Below are 23111 nucleotides of genomic sequence, written 5' to 3' on the forward strand. Positions count from 1 at the left end.
AAGTACAGAACTTTTGCTACTTAGAAAGCTGGGTGACATCAGACGGCAGATGCGACATGGACATCAAAAGAAGAATAGGGATGGCAAAAGACACCTTTACGAGAATGAAGAATATACTGACCAACACTAAACTAGGCATGACAACCTGCCTCAGATTATTGAAATGTTATGTTTATCCAGTTATGTTATATGGTTCAGAATGTTGGACAATATCTAGTAACATGAAGAAACGAATTGAAGCAGCAGAGATGTGGTTTTTGAGGAGGATACAAAGAATATCATAGATGAAACGAATAACTAACAAGGATGTCATGAACAGAGCAAGCACAAAAAGAGAAATAATGTATGAGATCATGAAAAGGCAATTTGACATGTGATTAGGAAAGAGGAGTTAGAATGCACGGTAATTATGGGAAAGATTGAAGGGAAGAAAGCAAGAGGAAGGCAAAATAATGATAGAGACAACAGCCAGAGAACTGGAAATGAATACCAATGAATTGATCCGCTTGACCCGAAACAGGAGTGTGTGGGCCATGGCAGTCAAAGCTCAAACTGGGCATGGCACTTGTTGATGATGATTAGAAATTAAATAAATTAGAATTGAAGGCTAGAGGTTTGCAACTCTGATCTTATTTTCTCTGGACTAATTTGGAAAAAAACCACACGGGGTCATAGTGGATAGCCTAACACTATTATAACACCAGCAACCCAGGTTCAATTTGCACAACTGTCGGTAAGGAGTCCGTACGTTCTCCCTGTTACCACTTGGGTTTCCTTTGGGTGCTTCCACTTTCTCACACATTCCAAAGACATATGGGTTAGGAGATTAATTGGTCACATGGTGTAATTCGACAGCGAGGGCTTGTTGGAGGGTCTGTTATTATGCTGCATTTCTAAATAAAAATAAATAAATAAAAGATCTCGCATAAACACTGAAGGGATCAGGTTGAGTGAGAGTGAAACCTACAAAAGAAACACACGGGGATCAATCTACTGTAGCACCTGCTTGAATGAATAAGGAAGAAAAATACATGTGTAGCAAAAGATAATCTAATAGCAATCCCCTACCTTCTGCACATTGCTTTGTAAAACAGACCGCACAACTAATGCTGCAGTAATGAAACCTCACTTGGCAAGATTCCAGCTACATATTCAAACATTTAATGCTTCTGGTGTAAACTGCAGTCTTGATGCAGTTATACAGTTTTTCTAAAATCGTCCCATCAATTGGAAGTAACCATGTTTCTTTATGTGGTTTGGCAAAGAACAGATGCCCATAATTAACCACATGCCTGATCCAAATACCATTACACAGAGTTACTGACCCAGCAGTACAAACAGTATCCAAGATCCAGCCTTCGCTCAATCACTTGTGTTTTTACCACTTTGCATGTTATATTTATTGAAAACAATAGCAGCCATTCCTTACTCTCTCTCTACTCCTCATTAATATAAACATCCTAGCAATTTTTCAATGCCACTGAAGCCATGATTAAGTATCAACACACACAAACTGCTGGTGGAACACAGCAGGCCAGGCAGCATCTATAGGGAGAAGCGCTGTCGATGTTTCGGGCCGAGACCCTTCGTCTAGTCCTGATGAAGGGTCTTGGCCCGAAACGTTGACAGCGCTTCTCCCTGTAGATGCTGCCTGGCCTGCTGTGTTCCACCAGCATTTTGTGTGCGTTGTTGTTTGAATTTCCAGCATCTGCAGATTTCCTCATGTTTGCTCCATGATTAAGTATTACAGTTTAGGTGTGGGGGCCTGTCTTTTGATCAGATTGACGGGGTGAAAAAGACTGGCAACCCAAAGGGTGTACGGAGTTGTATACCGTTAGCACAGTCTGGGTTAAATTCCCTGCTCAGGACCGTAGTCAAGATAAAAGAAACACGTCAGGAATGAAAACTCATTTAGAGGTCCCTTTCAAATAGTTCTGCTACGATGAAAAAGCATCATGAAAAGTTATTCCATAATTGGCCAACAACAGTTGCTCTTTGGATCAGACTGACCCGATTTCCAAGGTGCAGGGTGCAATATAATTGTGTACCTTGTTGCAGTAATCATAGCACTGCTGGGAAGATTATCTGTAACAGGAAAGTACAAGACAGGTTTACAAGGAGGCACAGTCTGATCCAGTCTGCATTGTGGAGGACCAATTTTTTAAGATCCACAGAACTGATGATACAATTCTCTAATAAGTTTGTAGGTTTCTATGTTCCATTAAATAGGCAGAGGCAAATATATTTAAAATTGTTACACATCCCAATAAAGAAATCTGATGCAGATATTCAATAACTTGGCATGTTTCTATGCGATCAGATGCACTCCTTAATGTCGACAGATTTTGGCAATTATCAGCGACTTGCTTGACTGATACATTTATCCTCAGAGTTTCTGTTAAATGATGACGTTTATTAGTTTTTGTTAGGGTGAAGAACCCAATTCGTTCCAGGATTGGCCTTTGAGAAGAGAGCAGCTTCTGGCTTCATACAAATACTTCTCTCATCTAAAAAATGTGTACAGCTGGAATGAGACAAAATGCCCTTTTCTAAATATATACTTTTGCACACCAAGTCTGGTCAGGTGATTTTTCAACACTTTTATTAAATGATTTCACACCTCCAGTCATGCCGTCCAGTAAAACAACTAACATTTTCAAATAAAACCAATAAAAACATACAAAGAAATTAAAAGCATGCAGGGATAGAAATAAGAATGCCATGCTTGTGAAGTATGAGCTTATGGCAAGGCTGGCGTTCATTGTCAATTGCCCTTGAACAGAGTAGCTTGCCAGCTCACCGCAGGAGGCAGCTAATGATGTGGTCTGGATTCAGATACAGATAGGTAATGCAAATGACAGCATATTTTCCTTCCCTAAGTGGACTTTAGTGAACTAGATAGATTCCGGAGGACAGTGCAGCAGTTTCACAGTCACTGTGTTGACCAACATTTTATTCAGAAGAACACAAGAACCAGAAGTAGGCTATTCTGCTCCTCAGGCCTGCTATGCCTTTCAGAACTGTACACCTTAGCTTTTAGAACAGAGAACAGTACAGCTCAGGAACAGGCCCTTCAGCCCACAATGTTGTGCCAAATTAGTTAAACTAGTAACTAAATAAACCCCTTCTCCCTCCATTCTCCGCAAATTCATATGCCTAGCTAAGACCCTTTTAAATGCTTCTACCATATTTGCCTCCACTACCAACCCTGGCAGCCATTCCAAGCATCACTACTCTCTGATAGGTGCAATAATGAGGTGGCCTGAACTGAATGTAATACTCCAGATGAAGCCTAATCAGAGTTTTAGTGACTAAAACTGCATCCCTTGAATCCTCAAATATTTTGACTTTCATCTTAAATAGAATAGCACCCAAATCTCTGCAGCCCTCGAGGTTTGGGAATTCCAAAGATTCATTGTGCTTTGGGTGAAGAAATTTCTCACCATATCTGCGTGGTAAGCTGATGCGATATTTTGAGACCATGACCCCTGGCTCACGAGACTTTGAATGGAAACATTATCGTTATATGCACCCTGTCAACTGTGTAAGATTTATCCAATTAATTAAATTAAAATTCCTCAGCTGCTGGGCTGGATTTGAGCTACAAATCATCACCTGTGCTTCTGGATGACTGGAAATACAACTTGTAGAATGCTTGCCAACTTCGCAGTGAGGTGACCTTTGCCCAATAAGCTCAGGCATTCAGACTGCTGATAAATGCCCAAGAGTGCAAGAAACTGCAGAAAGTTGGGGACAGAGCTCAACACATCACAGAAACCAAACTGCCCTCCATTTCTTGCTGTTTCACTAAAGCAATCGACATAATCAAAATCCCCAACCACCCTGAAGATTCCTCTTCTCCCCACTCGCAGTGGGCAGAAGATACAAAAGCCTAAAAGCCTGAAGGCTCAAGGACACATTCTACCTTGCTGTTCAAAGAATACTGAATGGTTCCCTCATACAATAAAATGGAGTCTTGACTTCACAGTCTACCTCATTATGACCTTACACCTTATTGTCTATTTGCACTAGTTTTGTTATAGCTGCTACACTTTATTCTGTACTGTTTTACCTTGTACTGTTTCAATGCACTATGCAATGAATTGATCTGCATAAACTGAATGCAAGACAAGTTTTCACTGTTCTTCAGTATATGTGACAATAATAACATATTATACAAAACCTAAGCAATACACACAAACTGCTGGAGAAACTCAGAAGGCCAGGTAGCATCTATAGAAAAGAGTACAGTTGACATTTTGGGCCGAGACCCTTCAGCAGAGAAAAAAATATGAGGAGTAGAGTTAAAAGGTGGGGGAAGGGGAGGGAGAAACACGAGGGGATAAGTAAAACTGAGAGGGGGAGGGGTGAAGAAAAGATCTGAGAAGTTGATTGCTGAAAGAGATTCAGGGCTGGAGAAGGGGGAATCTAGTAGGAGATGACAGAAGGCCATGGAAGAAAGTAAAGGGGGGAGGAGCACCAGAGGGAGGTAATGGGCAGACAAGGAGATAAGGTGAGAGAGGGAAGAGGGAATGGGGAATGGTGAAGGGGTGGGAGGGGCATTACCAGAAGTTTGAGAAATCAATGCTTATGCCATCAGGTTGGAGGCTACCCAGACAGAATACAAGGTGTTGTTCCTCCAACCTGAGTGTGGCCTCATCATGATAATAGAGGTGCCCATAAAGCTATTAGGCCCAGAGGGACTGTGAGAGCATGTTGCTGCAAACACAGTATTAGATCTAAGCAACCAAACTTGTATGCCAGAAGGTGATGGTGGGAAATTGCCATGCTTTCCTCTATGGTTTCAAGGAAGAGAAGTGGAGGCTCAGCCTTTTTAAAAAATATTATTTCAAAGTCCCCAGAATGCAAAACAAAAACAGCTACCGGTAATACTTTCATAATGGTCAACCAGTGGTACAGTTGTTTTTGAAGTAGGATAAGTCAGGATGAATTCATGTTTTTCTCAGGCTCCATCTTAATGGATGCAAGAAGGCTACTCCAATATATTTGTGGTCCCATCCCTGAAGTTTGGAGTTGATATAAGGCAGCGAAGATTTATACCATGCCGTAAGATTCACATTAAAGCCTTGAGAAGAGCACCAATTTCTTTCAAATTGTGGATGCTTTGCACCAAGCCAGGTCCCACAACTTAAAAGAAATTGGTGCTCTTCCTCAGGCTTTAGTGTGAATCTTGTCAAATTTAGAAGACCTTTTATTTCAAATGAAAATGACCAAAATTGAATAATACTTGGGAAATGTTGAAAATAACAAAAAAAAGTTTTAATTCTCAGAGTTGGTAGTTTTGCAAAATATCATACATTTCACATCGACACAAACCAAGCAGCTGCATGCAAGAATTTTAGGCAAGTAGGTATCAGTGTTAGTACCTGCAACCAGCAACAAGTTGGGCGAACTCTGCACTCTCTTCACAGAGGCTAATTTAACTGATGTAGCAGCACGTTTACGAGCACACCCACCGCTGTCTGAAAACAGAACCACAGAAATGCACAGCATACATATCAAGCAGAGCATAAAGTGAGCAAAGCCAGTGTAACTTATTTAGTGGCAGGACATTCCAAGTAATTCAAACCAAGCACATTCTTTACATGCATGAAAGCTGCTCAAGTTAATATAACAAATCGCTTAGTAAAACCAATAGCAATTAACATCTCAAAACATAACAAGGACTAGCAATAGAGCATTTGACCCCTTTTGTCAGTTCTATCATTCAAGATTATTTTGGCTAGCTTTTCAACATCAGCCCAATATTCCTCAATTCTCTTTGTACACAACAGGCACATTTTGACTAACAATTTTAATCATGCTAACATCTTCATCTTATCAAATAGCAGGAAAACCAAGGTGCACATATAATGCCACATATATGTGGGAGAGGAAATACCATTTCAGGCAGAACCAGAAATCTAATAATACATGTGATGTGGATGATACTGGATGCCAATCCCCAATCCCCCTTAGATCAACTGGTTTGCTGGGCTGTATTTGAGGGTGGATAACCTTAGAATTGAGCTTGTCACTGTGCATCTGGCAAAACACGTGCACCAGATTAGAGAAGAAAGTCTGCCTTTTCTTACAGAAGCTAGAAGTTTCACAGTGAACGTTACGATGCTTTAATTTCCTCCATATTTAGTGAGCCGGAAAAAAAATCTTTACATCATGATGGGAATTTAACCTGCATTTCTAGACTATTTTCAATTCACTGGATTACTAGTCCAATGAGAGAAGATACGATGCCAATAATAATAGAGAAGCAACAAGTAAGTGGGAAGGTTTAATGCTTTATTTGACTGAAGGAGATGTCAAGTGATGATCATGGGAAATGAAAGGAAGAACTACCAACAGCTGTCTCTCCTTTTGGGTGCGGTAGTGTAAGACCAAAGAGGCTGGTGGAGCCAGACAGGGGCAAGATGATTTGAGCAAGGGATGAACAAAAAGCTGGGCAAGTATATAAAAGATAATGGTGAAAATAATGTCAGCTGCAATCTAAAATGAAGATAAAAATTAGGAAAAGACAAATAAGTACAGAAAGTCATTTCCATGCAGTAGTTATGTCAGAAGCATTGTGACTGGAAATGTCCTACCTACCTAGCAGACGTAAAAGAGAACAAATCCAATGAGAAATCAGTAACATTCCTCTCAGCACCTCCCTCACCCCTAGACACCTAGTATTTTGCACTACATTTAAATATTGCCATGATAACTTGTGCTTAAATCTTGAGCAAGAATCACAACTTGAAGCTCTGTGGCGGGATCATTCAAGTAATTTTGCTTGTAGAACATATTTGACCTAGTAGTTTGAATCATAAAATGCAGAGAAATAGGAATGCCTTTGAAATTGCAATTTCAGAATCAGAGTCATCAGGTTTATTATCACTGGCATGTGGCGTGAAATATGTTAATTTAGCAGCAGCAGTTCAATGACGTACATCGTATACAAAAGAAAAAAAGGTAATAAATAAATAAATAAATTATAGTATACATATATTGAAGCCTTCAGGCTTCTGTACCTCCTACCTGATGGTAACTTGATTTCAAAAGTTCTCTACCAATGTAAGGTTTTTCTGTCTTAATCGGTTATTAATTAATTGCAGGAGATACTAGTCAACATCTCAATTATTGATTTATCATAAGATTGCTAAATGGTAGGAGGAGACCTGGATGAACTTTCCAAAATATACTTTCAGATACCTTTTAAGATTGAACAATTCTAAGATACTACCATGTCATCTTTACCCCATTGCACAGATTGATAATTGCATTTCAAGAGTTGTACAGCATTGATACTATTTGCAATTCTGAGCATTTGTTGCTGATGTAAATAAAATAACCTGAAGTGGAAGAAGAGTTGGCATTCAATAGGGTCTGTACTGTAACCAGTGGACAGTGAGGAATAGATAGGAAGTTACAAGTTTTTTTTACAATATTATTTCCATAAATTCGAGGCAATTAAATAAGCTTATTTGAAGGATGAAGACGTAGAACACAGAACATAAAACACTACAGTACAGAATAGGCCCATGATATTATAGTTATTTTTCTACTCTAACACGAATCTAACCCTTCTATCCTTAGTCCTCAATCTTTCTATCACCCATATGAGAGTTTCTTAATATCTCCCTCTATCACCACCACTGGTAGGGCAATGCTACACTTTCCCCAACAGTATCACCAATCATTATTGTAGCCTCAATTACATGTGGTAGTAATTTTTGAATTGAATATTTTGTGCTTTTGCATTGTATTAGAGGAGATGCATCTAAATTCCCTGAGAATCATGATTGGAACTCCTCCTTTTAGTTCAGGATTAAGTAATTGCATACCGGCTGGTGACAGAAAGTTTAAAAATTAAACAGGAAAAAAAACTGTGTCATTAACATCTGTCACACTTGCAGTTGACTGATATCCCAAGTTGTCCAGGAAGCATCAACAGAAGACCTTCATTGAACTGCATCATTTGTAGGTGCTATACTTGCTCTTTCACTGAACTATTGATTTCTCAAAAAAATTCTCAATGTTAACTATTGATTATTCAAAATATTCAACAATATTTCTCTCGCTCTATTGGAGTAGCTCTCGCTCTCGCTGGCTACTGCTTTTCCTCCGGCCACCTTCATATTTTGGTTTCCTCCCTACTTTCTTTCCAGTTTCGAAGATGGGACTCAGCCCAAAACGTTGACTGTTTGTTCCTTTCCTTAGATGCTCCCTAATCCGCTGAGTTTCTCCAGCATTTTGTGTGTGGTGCATCATCCTGTGACTTCCTGCTACTCAGAGCCCCACATCCTGCCAGTCTAGTTGGAACCCTCCTGTGTAGCACTAGTAAACTTCCTTGCAAAGATATTGGTCTCGCTCTGGTTCAAGTGTGGCCTTTCCCCTTTTACACAGGTCGCTTCTACCCCAGAAGGGATCTCAATGGTCCAAGAACCTGAATCCCTGTCTCCTACACTCTCAGTCACAAACTTCCCTGGACCATAATTCTATTTCTGACATCAATAGCATGTGATACGAGGAGTAATCCAGAGATCATTACCCTTAACTTCTTACATAACGTCCTATATCCATTCTGAAAAATCTCATCCCTTGTTCTACCCATGCCATTTATACCAACATGTACAATGATTTTTGCTTGTTCACCCTCCCACTCAACAATTTTATGCAATGGCTCAGAGATATCCTTGACTGGCACCCGTGAGGTAACACAGCTCCTGGCATCTCTCCTGCAGCCACAGAATCTGGTTGCCCCTTCAATATAGAGTCAGAATAAGAAAGAATAAAATTCTGAACATGACTTACATACTACTAACAATGATACTTAAAAACTACCTATTACCAATTCATCAAATATATGGGAAGTTAGAAGTGGGTGACCTTGGTAGCTACTTTGACAGAACACAAGATGTTTGGTGGGATGATATGAAGTATTAATTTCTACTTTCTATCAACTACACTACTGTGCAAAAGTCTCTGGCACATATATTATAGCTATGGAGCCTACGATTTTTACACAGTACTATAGTATTTTTTTATATATTGCACTGTACTGCTTCCGCAAAAAAAGCAAAATTCATGACTTATGTGAGTGATGATAAACCTGATTCTGATGTGTATCTCTATTCTGGACTGAGAGTGGAAGGAGGGCAGGGGGCAGGAAGCACCAGAATGACATTCTGTAATGATCAATAAACAAATCGTTTGGAATCAGATGATCTTGTCTGGTGTCACAGGGCTAGGAGTCTGTTTATATTTATAAGAGTCTTAGGAGATTGTGTGTGTCTGTGTCTGTGTGTCTGTGTGTCTGTGTCTGTCTGTGTCTGTGTCTGTGTGTCTGTGTCTGTGTCTGTGTGTCTCCTAATATCTCCCAAGACTTTTGCACAGTACTGTTCATACATATATTTGCTGTTTTACAAATAAAGACATTTTTCTGAATGTCATTGTTATCTATATTAAAAAGTCTATAATATAAAACTTTGTCCAAAGGTACACAGTTGCAAATAGAAATAAGATTATATACAGTACCATGCTGATGTTTCTTATGCTGATAAAATGAAAGGATCCTTACAAGGAAAGTTAGTGTTGTCATGTAACTTTTCAGATAAGCAATATCATATCTTAAAATTTACACAGGTTGCAAATAGTAATACAGTTTTCTTAGAATTTTCCACTGTATTGACTGAGGGATAAAATAAATCCTAAAATGCTTAAAAATATGAAAAGGTTTTAGCAATTGCTTAATTTGTGTTTACTGTCAGTTTAACTATAATGACTGCATGACAATTATATCTCACAGAATTAATGCAGAATGGATTTGATTCGTTTAGCCATTTTTGGATTCAAAAACTTAATCATCAATAAGTAAACAGCAAAGATTCTAGATGATAATAATATCTTATAGATAATTATAACCTATCAGGATGGTATGCTCCCCCTACATTTTATGTTAAAATCCTGCTCAGTCTCCGGTCTTGGACGAACATGTTCGGATTATAAACATAGTATCTAATTCAAATACTGCAGGATGGTGGGTGGGGTGGAGGCAAAAACAATTAAGAGCTTTTATGGTGATTGATTGTTCGATTAAATCAAATACTTGGGACACTATTTAAAATTTGAAGTTCCTTAAATTCATGAGCACAAGCAAATAATAGGAGGCAAGTCGCAAGATTTATTTCCATTGTATTTAAACCTGTACGCAAAGTTTTGTTCAAATCGATCCTTCATTATACATTGAGCAAAGTTTCCATTTTTCCAGTTTGGAATTTCTAAAGGTTTGCCCAAATGGGTATATTGAAATCTCATCAGAGAATCAGAATTATTACCATGTTGTGAAATTAGTAAGACCATAAACCTTAAGACATAGGAGCAGAATTAGGCCATTCAGCCCATCGAGTCTGCTCCGCCATTCTATCTCGGCTGATCCCGGACCCCACTCAAGCCCATACACCTGCCTTCTCACCATGTCTTGACCGATAGGAAACAATCAAATTCCACTTTAAATATACCCATGGACTTGGCCTCCACCACAGTCTATAGCAGAGCATTCCACAGATTCACTACTCTCTGGCTAAAAAAAATTGCTCCTTACTTCTGTTCTAAAAGGACAAAGTCAGCAGTACAGTGCAATACATAAAATATACTATAAATTATAATAAGAAATAAATAAAATACTGAGTAAGTATTGTAAAAAGAGAGCAACAATAGTGAAGTAGTGTCTTGGGTTTGTTGTCTTTTAGGAATCTGATACTGGAGGGGAAAAAGTTGCTCCTAAAATGTTGAGTGAATGTCTTCAGACTCCTATCTCTCTCTCTGATAGTAGTAATGAGAAGAGGGCATGTCGTGGGTGGTCGGTATCTTAATGAAGGATGCCGCTGTTTTGAGGCATCACCTTTTGAAGATGCCCCAGACAATTATTGGTTAAGTTGGCCAAATATCTATTACTCTTCAACAATCAGGCTCCTGAACCAGAATGGACAACTTCACTCACCTCAACACTGAACACAATTCAAGGACTCTACAACTCAACATTATTTATTTATTTATTAGTAGGTTCTTCCTTCTGTATTTACACATTTTGTCAGTCTTTGTCTGCAGTTCTACTGAATTTCTTTGATCTACTCTGAATGACTGCAAGAAAATGAATCTCAAGGTAGTAATAGTAATTGTATATGGTGACATATGCTTACTTTGATAATAAATTTGCTTTGAACATCATCTTTTACTTCTGATTCTCTGTTATCTCACATATTTAATTCCCTCTCTCTCCTATATCCTTCAACTCAGTCTTTCCCATCTCTCATGTTACACTTTTGTCTTGTTTTGATTAATTCATCACTTATTTTTCTATTGACCACAGGATAGAAGCTCTCCTTGAAAGTGTTGTGTGCTCTTCAAGATTTTGTATTCTCTGCCCAATAGAAATAGGGAGAAGAGAGAATGATTAGAGCACCAAGGAATTTGATTATGTTAGCTGTTTTCCCGAAGCACTGGGAAGAGAGGACAGAGTCAATGTTGGTCTGTGTGACGGACTGGACTTCATTCACAAATCTCTGCAATTTCTTGCAGTTTTGGATGGAGAAATTGCCCCACCAAGCTGCGATATATTTGGAGAGGATGCCTTCTATGGTGCATCTATAAAAGCTTTTAGGGTCATCAGGGACATTCCAAACTTCCTGAGGAAGTAGAAGATGACAAGCCCGTAGGTTTATGAACATCCTGTGTGGTAGAGTGTTCCCAGTTTACTAAATAAAAAGAAAAACAGATTTCTATTTACCCTGGGGACCAGACATGACTTATAGGAAATAACAATGCCATGATTACATGGATAAAGCAACTTGGGGCAAACTGTGGTTGTGGAACTATAGCTCAGCAAAATGGCAGGAGAGCAGAAGTTAAAATTATAGTGACATTATTGGAACAAAATGAAATTTGAAACAGACACATGGAAACAGACACAAGAGACTACAAATGCTGGAATCTGGAGCAAAAAACAAACTCAGCAGATCATGCAGTCCCAGTGAGGGAATATGTTGATAATTCCTTTCTTCCCCACAGATGCTGCTTGACCCACTGAATTCCTCCAACGGTTTCTTTCCATGGAAACACATTTAAAGGGAAATTCAATCATAACTGTTTCTTTTCAAGTTTTGTTTAAACTTTGCATTGCTTTGAACTCTTGCTAGAAAGATGAAATTTAGACCAAGAATGATTGAATAAAGTCAGAGGAGGAAAACACTTCAAAATTTGTCTTAGTGTACAAATTCATATTTCATGCATAGAAAGTACTGAATTATGACATGAATCATCTTACCTTGAATCTATTTTCTAGAAGTTTAATTTGAATCACATAACATCTTAAGCATTGGTTAATGCAAACAATACACTCAGTCTTAGCTTAGAGCATCAAACGTACCTGTATTCATGATGATAAGCGGAGCTGCTTCTTTATACTGGAAAATTCAGTTTAATTCTGAAAAGAAAAATAGAATGCAGCTGTTTTACTGGAGTTGAGATCAAGCCTTCACCAAACATGGCAATGTGCAACAATACAAGGACCCTTCAGTGATTTGTAACAGCAAACTCTTAGATCACTCATTCCGAAAACCCTCCTACTTAACGGAAATGAATTTGAGCCTTATTTAATCGACATGGCCCAGAATGTAAGCTATTTGATGGCAACGTTCCAGAGAGCAATGAACACAAACAGGTCCAAACTAATTATGCATCATTTTATCTGATAACAGCTACATTACCCTAACTACGCTGCAATGCATTTCGTGACTATTATACAGCTTACTCATACTTTCTACAAATAACAAAGAGATTTCAACTGCAGACTTCATCCTCTGATCTATATGTGGAAGTATTTAGGTAAGTTCATTCCACGATAGGGGAGGCAATGACCCCATTAAATGAGGAGAGAGTACAAGGCAGAATGAACTTAACAGGGAACACACAAGGTTACAAATACTGGATCTTGTCATAATCCTTTATTTCGCATTTTCCTTCTGATAAGTAACTAAAATGCTGAACGGATCATGGGGTATACCAACAACATGTTGATGAAGAATATATTCCAAAATTACTTTACGATTTATCTTTAAGATCCATTATTCTTGTAGAGACCAGTTACTAATACACATAACAGTTTAGTTTATTCTCCCTCCCTGATCTTCACTCACTTGAATCCCTTTATAATAATTACAGATTGGATGCAAGTAATTTTATAAGTCTGGTTTGTGTTTATCTGAAAATTACATTGCCTGAAATGTATGAGGAGTTTATAAAATTAAGCACAGAAAAATTAAATCCATAGCACAAATTGCTGGCATTAGTATGTGGAATCATGTATAATTCATTATCATCAGGATTGATCCATTTCATTTTTTTAAAAAGCATTCAATAATAAGATAGTGCAGCTGAAAGAACACTGCTGACTGCCAACCACAGAATTAGCAATCCAAAAACTTTACACTGCAATGATGTTATTCTTCATCTGAAGATATTAGTGGAAAAAATTGATGCTATTGCCTTAATATAGAGCATAGATACATTTTTTTCAACTGCTAATGTCCATCAACAGGTTCTATCACGAACTTCAGGCGACTTTTGAGCAAAACCTAAAATTAGAATGCTTTAGGAAATACAGCATTAGTAACAGGAATGTAACACAAACTTTCTTATATTTAAGCTAAAGGTAGAAGTGTCAAAGGGAAATTGATATACTGTATTAAGTGAGAAAGAAAGAGGTACAGGATAATATAAGAACATAAGAGATAGGAGCAGGAGTAGGCTATCCAGTCCCTCAAGCCTGCTCTGCTATTCAATAAGATCATGGCTGATCTGGCTATCGCCATCTACCTGCACTTTCTCAACAACACTTAATTACCCTACAATGCAAAAATCTTTCCAACCTTGTCTTAAATATATTTACTGAGGTAGCCTCCACCGCTTCATTGGGCAGAGAATTCCACAGATTCACCACTCTCTGTGAAAAGCAGTTTCTCCCCAACTCCATCCTAAATCTACTCCCCTGAATCTTGAGGCTAAGTCCCCTAGTTCTAGTCTCATCTACAAGTGGAAACAACTTTCCTGTCTCTATCTTATCTATCCCTTTCATAATTTTATATGATTTTTTTTTTAAGATCTCCTCTCATTCTTCCATGTTCCAGCAAGTACAGTCCCAGGCAACTCAATCTCTCCTCAGTCTAACACCCTCATCTCTGGAATCAACCTGGTGAACCTCCTCCGCACTGCCTCCAAAACCAGTATATCCTTCCTCAAGTAAGTAGACCAGAACTGCACACAGTACTCCAGGTGCAACCTCACCAGTAGCCTGTAACAATTACAGCATAATCTTCCTGCTCTTTAATTCAATCCCTCTAGCAATGAAAGCCAACACTCCACCTGCCTTCCATTTGATTGCCTGCTGCACCTGCAAACCAACTTCTTGTGATTTATTCACAAGCACTCCCAAGTCCCTCTGCAGAGCAGCATGCTGCAGTTTTTTAAAACTATTTAAATAATAATCTGCTCTTTAATCTGCTCTTCTGCTCCATAATATGGAGACAAAATGGAATTGATCAGATTGCTATGCATTGTGCTAGCATGAACTCAAAGGGCAGAATTGTCTCCCCGTGTCATAATAATCAAGCTAAACCAATGCAAAACAAATAATTTTCCCAGGGCTGAAATGGTTAGCACAAGAGGGCACAGTTTTAAGGTGCTTGGAAGTAAGCACAGAGGAGATAGAAACATAGAAAACCTACAGCACCATACAGGCCCTTCGGCCCACAAAGCTGTGCCAAACATGTCCTTACCTGAGAAATTACCTACAGTTACCCATGCCCCTCTATTTTTCTGAGCTCCATGTACCTGTCCAGGAATCTCTTAAAAGGCCCAGGGGTAAGTTTTTTTTTGCGCAGAGAGTGGTGAGTGCGTGGAATGGGCTGCCGGCGACAGAGGTGGAGGCGGATATGATGGGGTCTTTTAAGAGAATCCTGGACAGGTACGTGGAGCTCAGAAAAACAGAAGGCTATGGGTAACACCAGGTAATTTCTAAAGTAAGGCCATATTCAGCACAGCTTTGTAGGCAGAAGGGCCTGTATTGTGCTGTAGGTTTATGTTTCTAATACACATGTGCGCAGATTTTATGAAAAGATGGATTTTCTTTCTTTTCGCAAAAGAAAATCTTTTTTGAAATGAAGACAAGAAACAACAAATCCTCAAGAATTTTACTGCTAAAACTGTTATATAAAGGCATGTTCTTTGTGGTTTCTGGTTTCAACTTGGTAATTCTTGATGTTTTCAGAGATTGGAGAAAAGAACTAAGATTTAGCCTTTAAGAATGCAGTGTGCCAGATTCTTTACATATTTTATTCTGCCAAGGAGAAGAACTGATCAGAAAGTTTTTTCCTCTTGAACTCGAACTAATGTTTGGACCATATGAGCGTTATGGTGAAACCAGCTGGATAATACATCCTGAATTTAAAGTACTCTAAAATTGTGCCGATTTTGTTGTTAGTTAACCATTATAATTGTAACAAAATCATCACTGTCAGTGAAACATTCATTGGAGAAGGGCTCACTGGTGCCCAAACTGGCACAGATAGAAGAATACTGTTGCTCAGAGTAGGTAACGATCACGTGGACATTAATCAGTCTCTTCTATTCAAACACTCCAGAAACTATTATGCTTTGTAAGTTAAAAATATAAAACTAATCAAAAGAAAAACACAGAGCTGGGAATAACTTGTGTACACTTGTTTCATTGATACTTTAGTGAGGCACAGACTTATGACATGGTGGCATAATAATGTATGCCATTCATGTAGTTTTACATATAACCCATATTGAATTATGTAAACAAAAATCCCTAATCAAACTACATTTACAATATTACTCAAATATTACAGAAATATTAAATACATAACACTCCTCCCTGCTTAGCTATAAACTAACTCGATATAGAGTGCATCTCAACTCAAATATGTAACGTATTGCTCTCTTGACATCTATCTATATATCTTTACATACAGTATACTATGTAATACATAGCAAATTTTATATTTCCCATTCATGTCTAAATATTTAATTGCTGTGAAGGATGTCTTACTCTGGTGGAATGTCTTTCCTGAGAAGGGAGTTCACTCTGCTTGGCAGGTGAGATTTGTGACTGGAAAGCAATCTCAGGTTCTGGGGACTCCTCCATAGTGATTGTAGGAGTTGACTCTGGGTCTGCAGGAAATGGTTCTGATAGCTCTGAATACCTTTCTTCTGGGCCTGCTGGTGTCCCAAACAGTGCAAGGCAGGCTGCTCAACCTGGTGATCTACCCCAGTACACCAGAGGAAGTATCGAGCCAACACTTACATTTTGACCATACCTAGATGACTGGCATGTAGCTCCTTCAACACTTTAGCTCTCAGCACGGATGGTACAATACTCAATTCCTACATATGACAACTCCCATCTAGAGCAAGTTTTGCCTCCAATGGTAAAAATGGGGAAGTGGAATTTCTACTGCACACTCCAGCCACTTTAGGTGACCATGTAAACCTGAGACAGTGCAGAGTCTTTTCCAGCTCCCCTTTGGATCATCTCTGGCCTAACAGGGAGACTGTTAACCTGCATTAGGGAGAATATGCCCAGAGGATTCAAAGAACATTCATTATCAAAGTATTTCTGCAGTATACAACCTGAAATTTCTCTTCCCCACAGTTACTCATGAAACAAAGAACCATAGAACCAACCCATAGAAAAACATCAAACATCAAATCTCCTACCCCCTAACGCACATAAAAATCACACAAAGAGCAACAGAAAACAAACAAGCAAAAGCACAGAATATAAAACACAAAATCAAAAGTCAAATTTCAGTGCAGTACTGCTTAGCGTCCATTATTCAAAGAGTGTCCTATTTTGTAAAACTTTCAGGCATTTCCTTTTCCAAAGATAAACAGGACAATCCATCAACATTTCCTTGAGTAAAAACAAAGCACTTCTCTGCATTCTTGCTGCTGCTGTTAGTGGACCATCCTTCTGTAGATTGAAAATTGACACTGGGGGTTGATGATCAGTAATGAGGATAAACTCTCTCCCATACAAGTACTGGTTGAAATGTTTTACACACCAAACCAAACAAGGCTTCTCTGCAACACACACAAAATGCTGGTGGCATGCAGCAGGCCAAGCAGCATCTATAGGAAGAAGCACAGTCGACGTTTCGGGCTGAGACCCTTCGTCAGGACTAACTAAAAGAAAAGATAGTAAAAGATTTGAAACTAGGAGGGGGAGGGAAAATACGAAATAATAGGAGAAGACAGGAGGGGGAGGGATGAAGCTAAGAGCTGGAAAGGTGATTGGCAAAAGGGATACAGAGCTGGAGAAGGGAAAGGATCATGGGATGGGAGGCCTAGGGAGAAAGGAAGGGGGAGGGGAGCACCAGAGGGAGATGGAGAGCATGCAAGGAGTGAGTGTGAGAGGAACAGAGAGAGAAAAGGAAAAAAAAAGCAGGGGGGAGGGGGGCAATAAATAAATAAATAGATAGATAAATAAGGGATGGCAGCATCTCCCAGTAGCCACACATTTTAATTCCACATTCCATTCCCATTCTGATATGTCTATCCATGGCCTCCTCTACTGTCAAGATGAAGCCACACTCAGGTTGGAGGAACAACACCTTATATCCCGTCTGGGTAGCCTCCAACCTGATGGCATGAACACTGATTTCTCTAACTTTTGTTAATGCCCCCTCCCCTTCTTACCGCACCCCTTATTTATTTATTTATTTATTTATTTATTTAATCATTCATTCTTAGCTTCATCCCTCCCCCTCCTGTCTTCCCCTATCATTTCGGTTCTCCCCCTCCCCCTCCCACTTTCTGTTAATTTTTCTCTGTAGCAGTAAGGGAGTGTGATGCGAAAGCTATGGGGCGTTCACTTCCTTTACTCATAGCATGTGACATGACTAAACCCATACCATATGGTAAGGCATCACAGGCAAGCTTCACTGGACAATGTGGATCATAATGTATGGGTACAGATTCTGACATCACCATTTACCTTACTTTTTGGAAATCCACCTCACACTGCTTTGTCCATTGCCATTTCTTCCCAATCTGTTGTAATGAGTTCAAGGGTTGGAGCACAGTAGCCAGGTTTGGCAGGAACCTATTATGGTAATTGACAAATCCTAAAACGGATTGCAAATGTGACATGTCCTTTGACTTTGGGGCATCCAACACTGCTTGCAATTTTTCAGCACAGTTGTATAAATCTTGTGAGTTAATGGTGTGACCACAGTAAGTGATGCTTGGTTTGAAGACTTCACATGTGTTGCATTGTGCTCTGACCCCATAATCTTCTAAACAATGTCCTGAGATTTTGGAGATGTTCCTTGTCATCCTTACAATGATGTCATCCAGGTAACACTGAGTGCCTGGGCAGCCCTGCAGCACTCGGTCCATAGCTTTCTGCCAATGTGGATGCGCAGATGCTACTCAAAAGTAAGTATATTATTGTAATAAAGCCCTTTGTGAGTGTTTATAATGAGAAACACTTTTGACTCTTCTTCCATCTTTATTTGCAGGTAGGCCTCGGCTAAGTCCACTTTACTGAAGTGTTTTCTTCCAGAAAGGATTGCAAAGATATCCTCTATCCTGTGTAGAGGGTATTGATCTATTTTAAATATTTGGTTGAGGGAAATCTTAAAATGACCACAAATCCTGAAAAACCCATTCTTCTTAACTACTGGAACCACTGCTAATCTAGCTCACTGGCTACTTTATCACAGAAGACATAAGGAATGGGATGGACTTTGTAAACCTCAGGTGTGTCATTCTCATTTAACACTACTTTATCCTTGATAGATTTCCTTGAACTCTGCTGTGGCATCATTCAGTACCTGTCTTAATTCACTTTCAGTTGATTCTATTGTAGGGGATAAGGCATGCATATGATGGATGGATCTCCAATCAAGTGGTAGTTGTCGCAGCCAATTACAGCCCCACAATGCTGGTCCTCCCATTTTTACCACATGCAAGCCCAATGTGGCTTGTTGGTTGTTGTATTTCACTGTTATAAATATTATTCCTGTGTAAGTATACTAAGTATGAGTTCTTAGTTGGATATCTGCAGATGTCAGTTCAGCATCTTTAAAATGTTGTTCAAATTCATTTTGTGGAATGACTGAAACACCCAAACCAGTGTCCAATTCCATTTTAATTAACTTGCTGTTCGCTTCTAGTGTAAGCCATGGTGCTCGTTTCTTGTTAGATTTCACATTATAAATCTCAAGGCTATTTGTTCAGCAGATTTATCAGCAACACCATGAAAAGTAGTGCACTTTTTGAAACTACAATTTGACTTTTTAATCTTTTTCTCTTCCCTGTGCAGTGCATTTATTTTTGTCTGCCTCAACACGATTTGTTTGGCCAGGCAGGTTTCTGTTTAGATGTTGTAATTTTATTCACACTCACTTTCATTCCTGACTGCAACTCAATTGCATCTCCATCTGCTATTTCCATTGATACAGCAATTTCAACTGTCCTTTTAAATGTGAGTTATGCTTCAATTAGGAGCCATTTTTGAATGCGTTCTTGTAAGATTCCACAAACTAAATGATCTCTCAGTGCATCCAGTGCATCATCAAGCCCACTACTGGACTGACAATTTCTTCAATTCAGCCATGTATGGTGAGATGGACTCCCCATCCCTTTGATTCCACTTATGAAACTTAAAGCATTCTGTAATCAGCGATGGTTTTGGTTCTAAGTGTTCCTGCATTACTTTCACAATATCAATAAAGCTCATTTCAGCTAGCTTGGTTGGAGCAGTCAAACTTCTATGCAACTTGTACCCAATGTACTCAGCAAAACTGGCACTCTCTTTTCATTGGCTATTTAATTTGCTTCAAAATACTGCTCAATTTGTTCAGTATACAGTACCCAGTTATTTCTTGCACACTCAATTGAATCTATCTTTCCGATGAAGCCAGCCATTTCTACTTTTTCTTACTCACCACTCTCATACCACGACAACGTGACCACAGACCACATTTGCACGCATCCTACCTCTGACTGAGAGCCTCTAGCATTCCCTCCTAACCAGGAGCCTCTCTGCCTTCCACGCTGACCCAAGGATCCATTGGTTCCCTCATTTAGAAGAAAAATAATTTCCTAGCATCATTTTGAAGATTTGGGGAGTTACCTCCAGATTTCTGGCCAATACTCAAACCTGCAGATAATTTCAGAAAAACAGATCATCTTATTATCATCAATCTCATCATCATTTAGAGATATGGCTTAGAAACAGGCCACCCAGCCCTTCACATCTGCACCAATGATTAACCATCCATTTACACTAATGCTGCATTGATTTTGTTTTTCATTGTCACCACATTTCCACCACCACAACCCCATTAGATTCTATCCACCCACATTGGACCAATTAACCTATCAACCTGGATGTCTTTAGGATGGAGAAAGAAACCAGTCACTCGGGAGGAATCCTAATGGGTACAGGGAGAATGTGAAAATCCCATATGGACATAAACCAAGGTCAGGACTAAACCTACACAACCTGGCAATATGTAGCAGCAGCTCTACCAACTGCATGACTCTGTTTGTGGGAACTTACAGGGGAGCCACCTCAGAGTAACGGTTAGCTATTATATCTCTCGAGGTGTTCCTGAATTTAAAGTTCAATTCCAACGCCGTCTGTAAGGAGTTTGTATGCTCTTCCAATGACCGCATGAATTTCCTCCAGGTGGTCAAGTTATTTTCCACAGTCCAAAGACGTATCGATCAGTAAATTAATTGGTCACTGTAAATTGTCCTGTGATTAGGTTAGTGTTAAATAGCTGGGTTGCTGACCAGCGTGGCTTGTTGAGCTGGAAGTGTCCATATCTCTAAATAAATAAAATTACTGTGCTTTCTGCCCCACATTAAACTTCAAAATTATTTGTGTAACTGAAATATATGCTTAAACTGTGTTTTACAAATTCTAGTCTTCCTTTCATTCATCACTACTTTCATCTGTGCTTTGTTTTGCTTGGGACTTTTCCTGACAGCCACTCATCTGAATTTTACAGATGATTTTAGAAGTTTGCCCAAACTTAGATTTCAAAGTATGATTCTCATTGTCATAATTGATAGCAAAATTAGTTACTTGTAATAATCATTATTGGAACAAAATGTTCTGTTCTCTTTCACTTGGTTTCAGATCTAAACAATGATTCTCATGCTCGTTTACCCAAGAGATTTTGAAATTATTTCCCTTCACATTTCCTTAATTTTTGGAATCCTCCTTTGCCATCGACTTTGCTTTGAAATTGCAGTGACAAGTTCTAATGTTACATCGTTGTCTGTCTCAATTTATTATCACAGTACGTATATATTACTATATACTATTTTGCGATTCATTTGTTTGCAGGCATTTATGGGGGGGATAATAGAAATTTTACAACAAAAACAAACAATTAAAGACTGACAAAGAGCCAATGTGCAAATAAAAATAATACTGAGGACATGAGTTGTAAAGAGTTCTTCAAAGAGAGTCTGTAGGAAATAGAATCAGTTCAGAGTAGTGGTGAGTGAAGTTATCCATGGGTTCAGGAGCCTGATAGTTGCAGGGTAATAACTGTTCCTGAACCTGTTGGTAAGGGACCTAAAGCTTCTGTACCTGTTACCAAAACTTTCTCTACGGTTACAGCACGTTTTCCATTCTTTTACCTTCCATTCCTCTAATAATTTGCATTTCTAATTATTTGCTGTGTCAACAAACCAACTTTCTTATATGAAGTCAAGCAGAACACAATCATTTAATTCTCAAATTAAACAATTAATATTCTGCTCTTGTAAAGTGGATAACCTCACATTTTTCATTTTATAATATGAATTTTGTTACCTATTCACAACTTTCTATATCACATGTTTTTCTTACAACTTAATGTCCCATATACTGTCGGTTTGTATTATCAGCAAACTTAAATGAAGCACAAAGCATCCAAGTCAAAAATTTGTTGTTGTTGTGGTTTAGTCATTTAGTCGAGTCCGACTCTTTGTGACCTCATGGACCATAGAGTCCATAGGGTTTTCACGGCAAGACATGTAAGTAGACTTTCTTCTGCACAGATACTGCTGCTGCCCAGGTTGGGACCCGACTGGGTTTGAATTCAGGACCATCTGCCTTGAATTCCAGTGCTGATGCCACTACACCACCAGCCGGCCCCAGGTCAAAAATACAGATGGCAAAAAAACTGGAGGTATAGCTCTGATCCTTAATGCATCCAACTAATGTCATATAATGGCCCTCAAGGAAGGCTATTTGCCAAACACATACAATCTAACCCATATAATTGTTTCATAACCATAGGAATATGATTGACTTTGAATCTCCCTCTGATATTACCTAGCAAGCCACTCAGTTCAATGTAACGAGGAATGAGAGATAGACGATAACTGCCGGACGTCACCAATGTCCACATCCTGATTCATCTCGTCTGCTCAAACAAGCAACTGTATGTGCGTGTACATACGTAGGTATGTACATACGTGTGTCACACACACTATATATATATATATATATATATAAATAAACAGGTTAAAGCATTACTTGTCATGTAGAAGTTCATTTGGATTATCAGATATTTGGATTCAATCCTCATGTTAGCCTTTCCAGTTCACTGTAAAATAAGGGAACAGCTGATTTCTTTTCCCTTTTTATTGCTGTTTTTAGCAAGAAATTCATACTTGCTTGCCTCTCACTTCACCACCCCCACCCCATCCCAAAATGCTTCACAACCAGTGCATTGCTTTGAGTATAGTTATTGTTCAAATTATAACAAAAACATTGCATCTGGAAAGGGACAAATTATACCAAAATTCTCCTTCAACAGATATGCCTTAGGGGCCAACTGTAATGACAGAATGGAGCTCTCAAGGGTAGGTGTTACTGCCTCTCTCTTATTCCTCTGGAGAGGCTAGTGGTCAATTGCCTTCTTTACCACTGCAGCGTTTGCATGATTATATTTTACTGATACCTTAAATGTACTTGCTATCTTGTATGTGTGAGAACTAGGCCTCTAGCCACCATGTTGCCT

The 23111-nt window shown here is 38.9% G+C and overlaps 1 protein-coding gene across 2 annotated transcripts in view; it reads right to left on the minus strand.

The window, feature by feature from the left end:
• The window catches only part of sorbs2b (sorbin and SH3 domain containing 2b), a 452225-nt gene that overhangs the window by 152135 nt on the left and 276979 nt on the right, over positions 1 to 23111 (minus strand). For both annotated transcript variants that reach the window (XM_073048156.1, XM_073048157.1), the window contains 2 exons: positions 12425 to 12481; positions 5388 to 5483 (listed from right to left, as the gene is read on the minus strand). In XM_073048156.1, coding sequence (XP_072904257.1) covers positions 5388 to 5483; positions 12425 to 12434 — 106 coding nt within the window. In that variant the 5' untranslated portion in view covers positions 12435 to 12481. The remainder of the gene's footprint in view (positions 1 to 5387; positions 5484 to 12424; positions 12482 to 23111) is intronic.

This window comes from Hemitrygon akajei, chromosome 6 (assembly GCF_048418815.1).
Source record: "Hemitrygon akajei chromosome 6, sHemAka1.3, whole genome shotgun sequence".
In the NCBI taxonomy this organism is placed as follows: Eukaryota; Metazoa; Chordata; class Chondrichthyes; order Myliobatiformes; family Dasyatidae; genus Hemitrygon; species Hemitrygon akajei.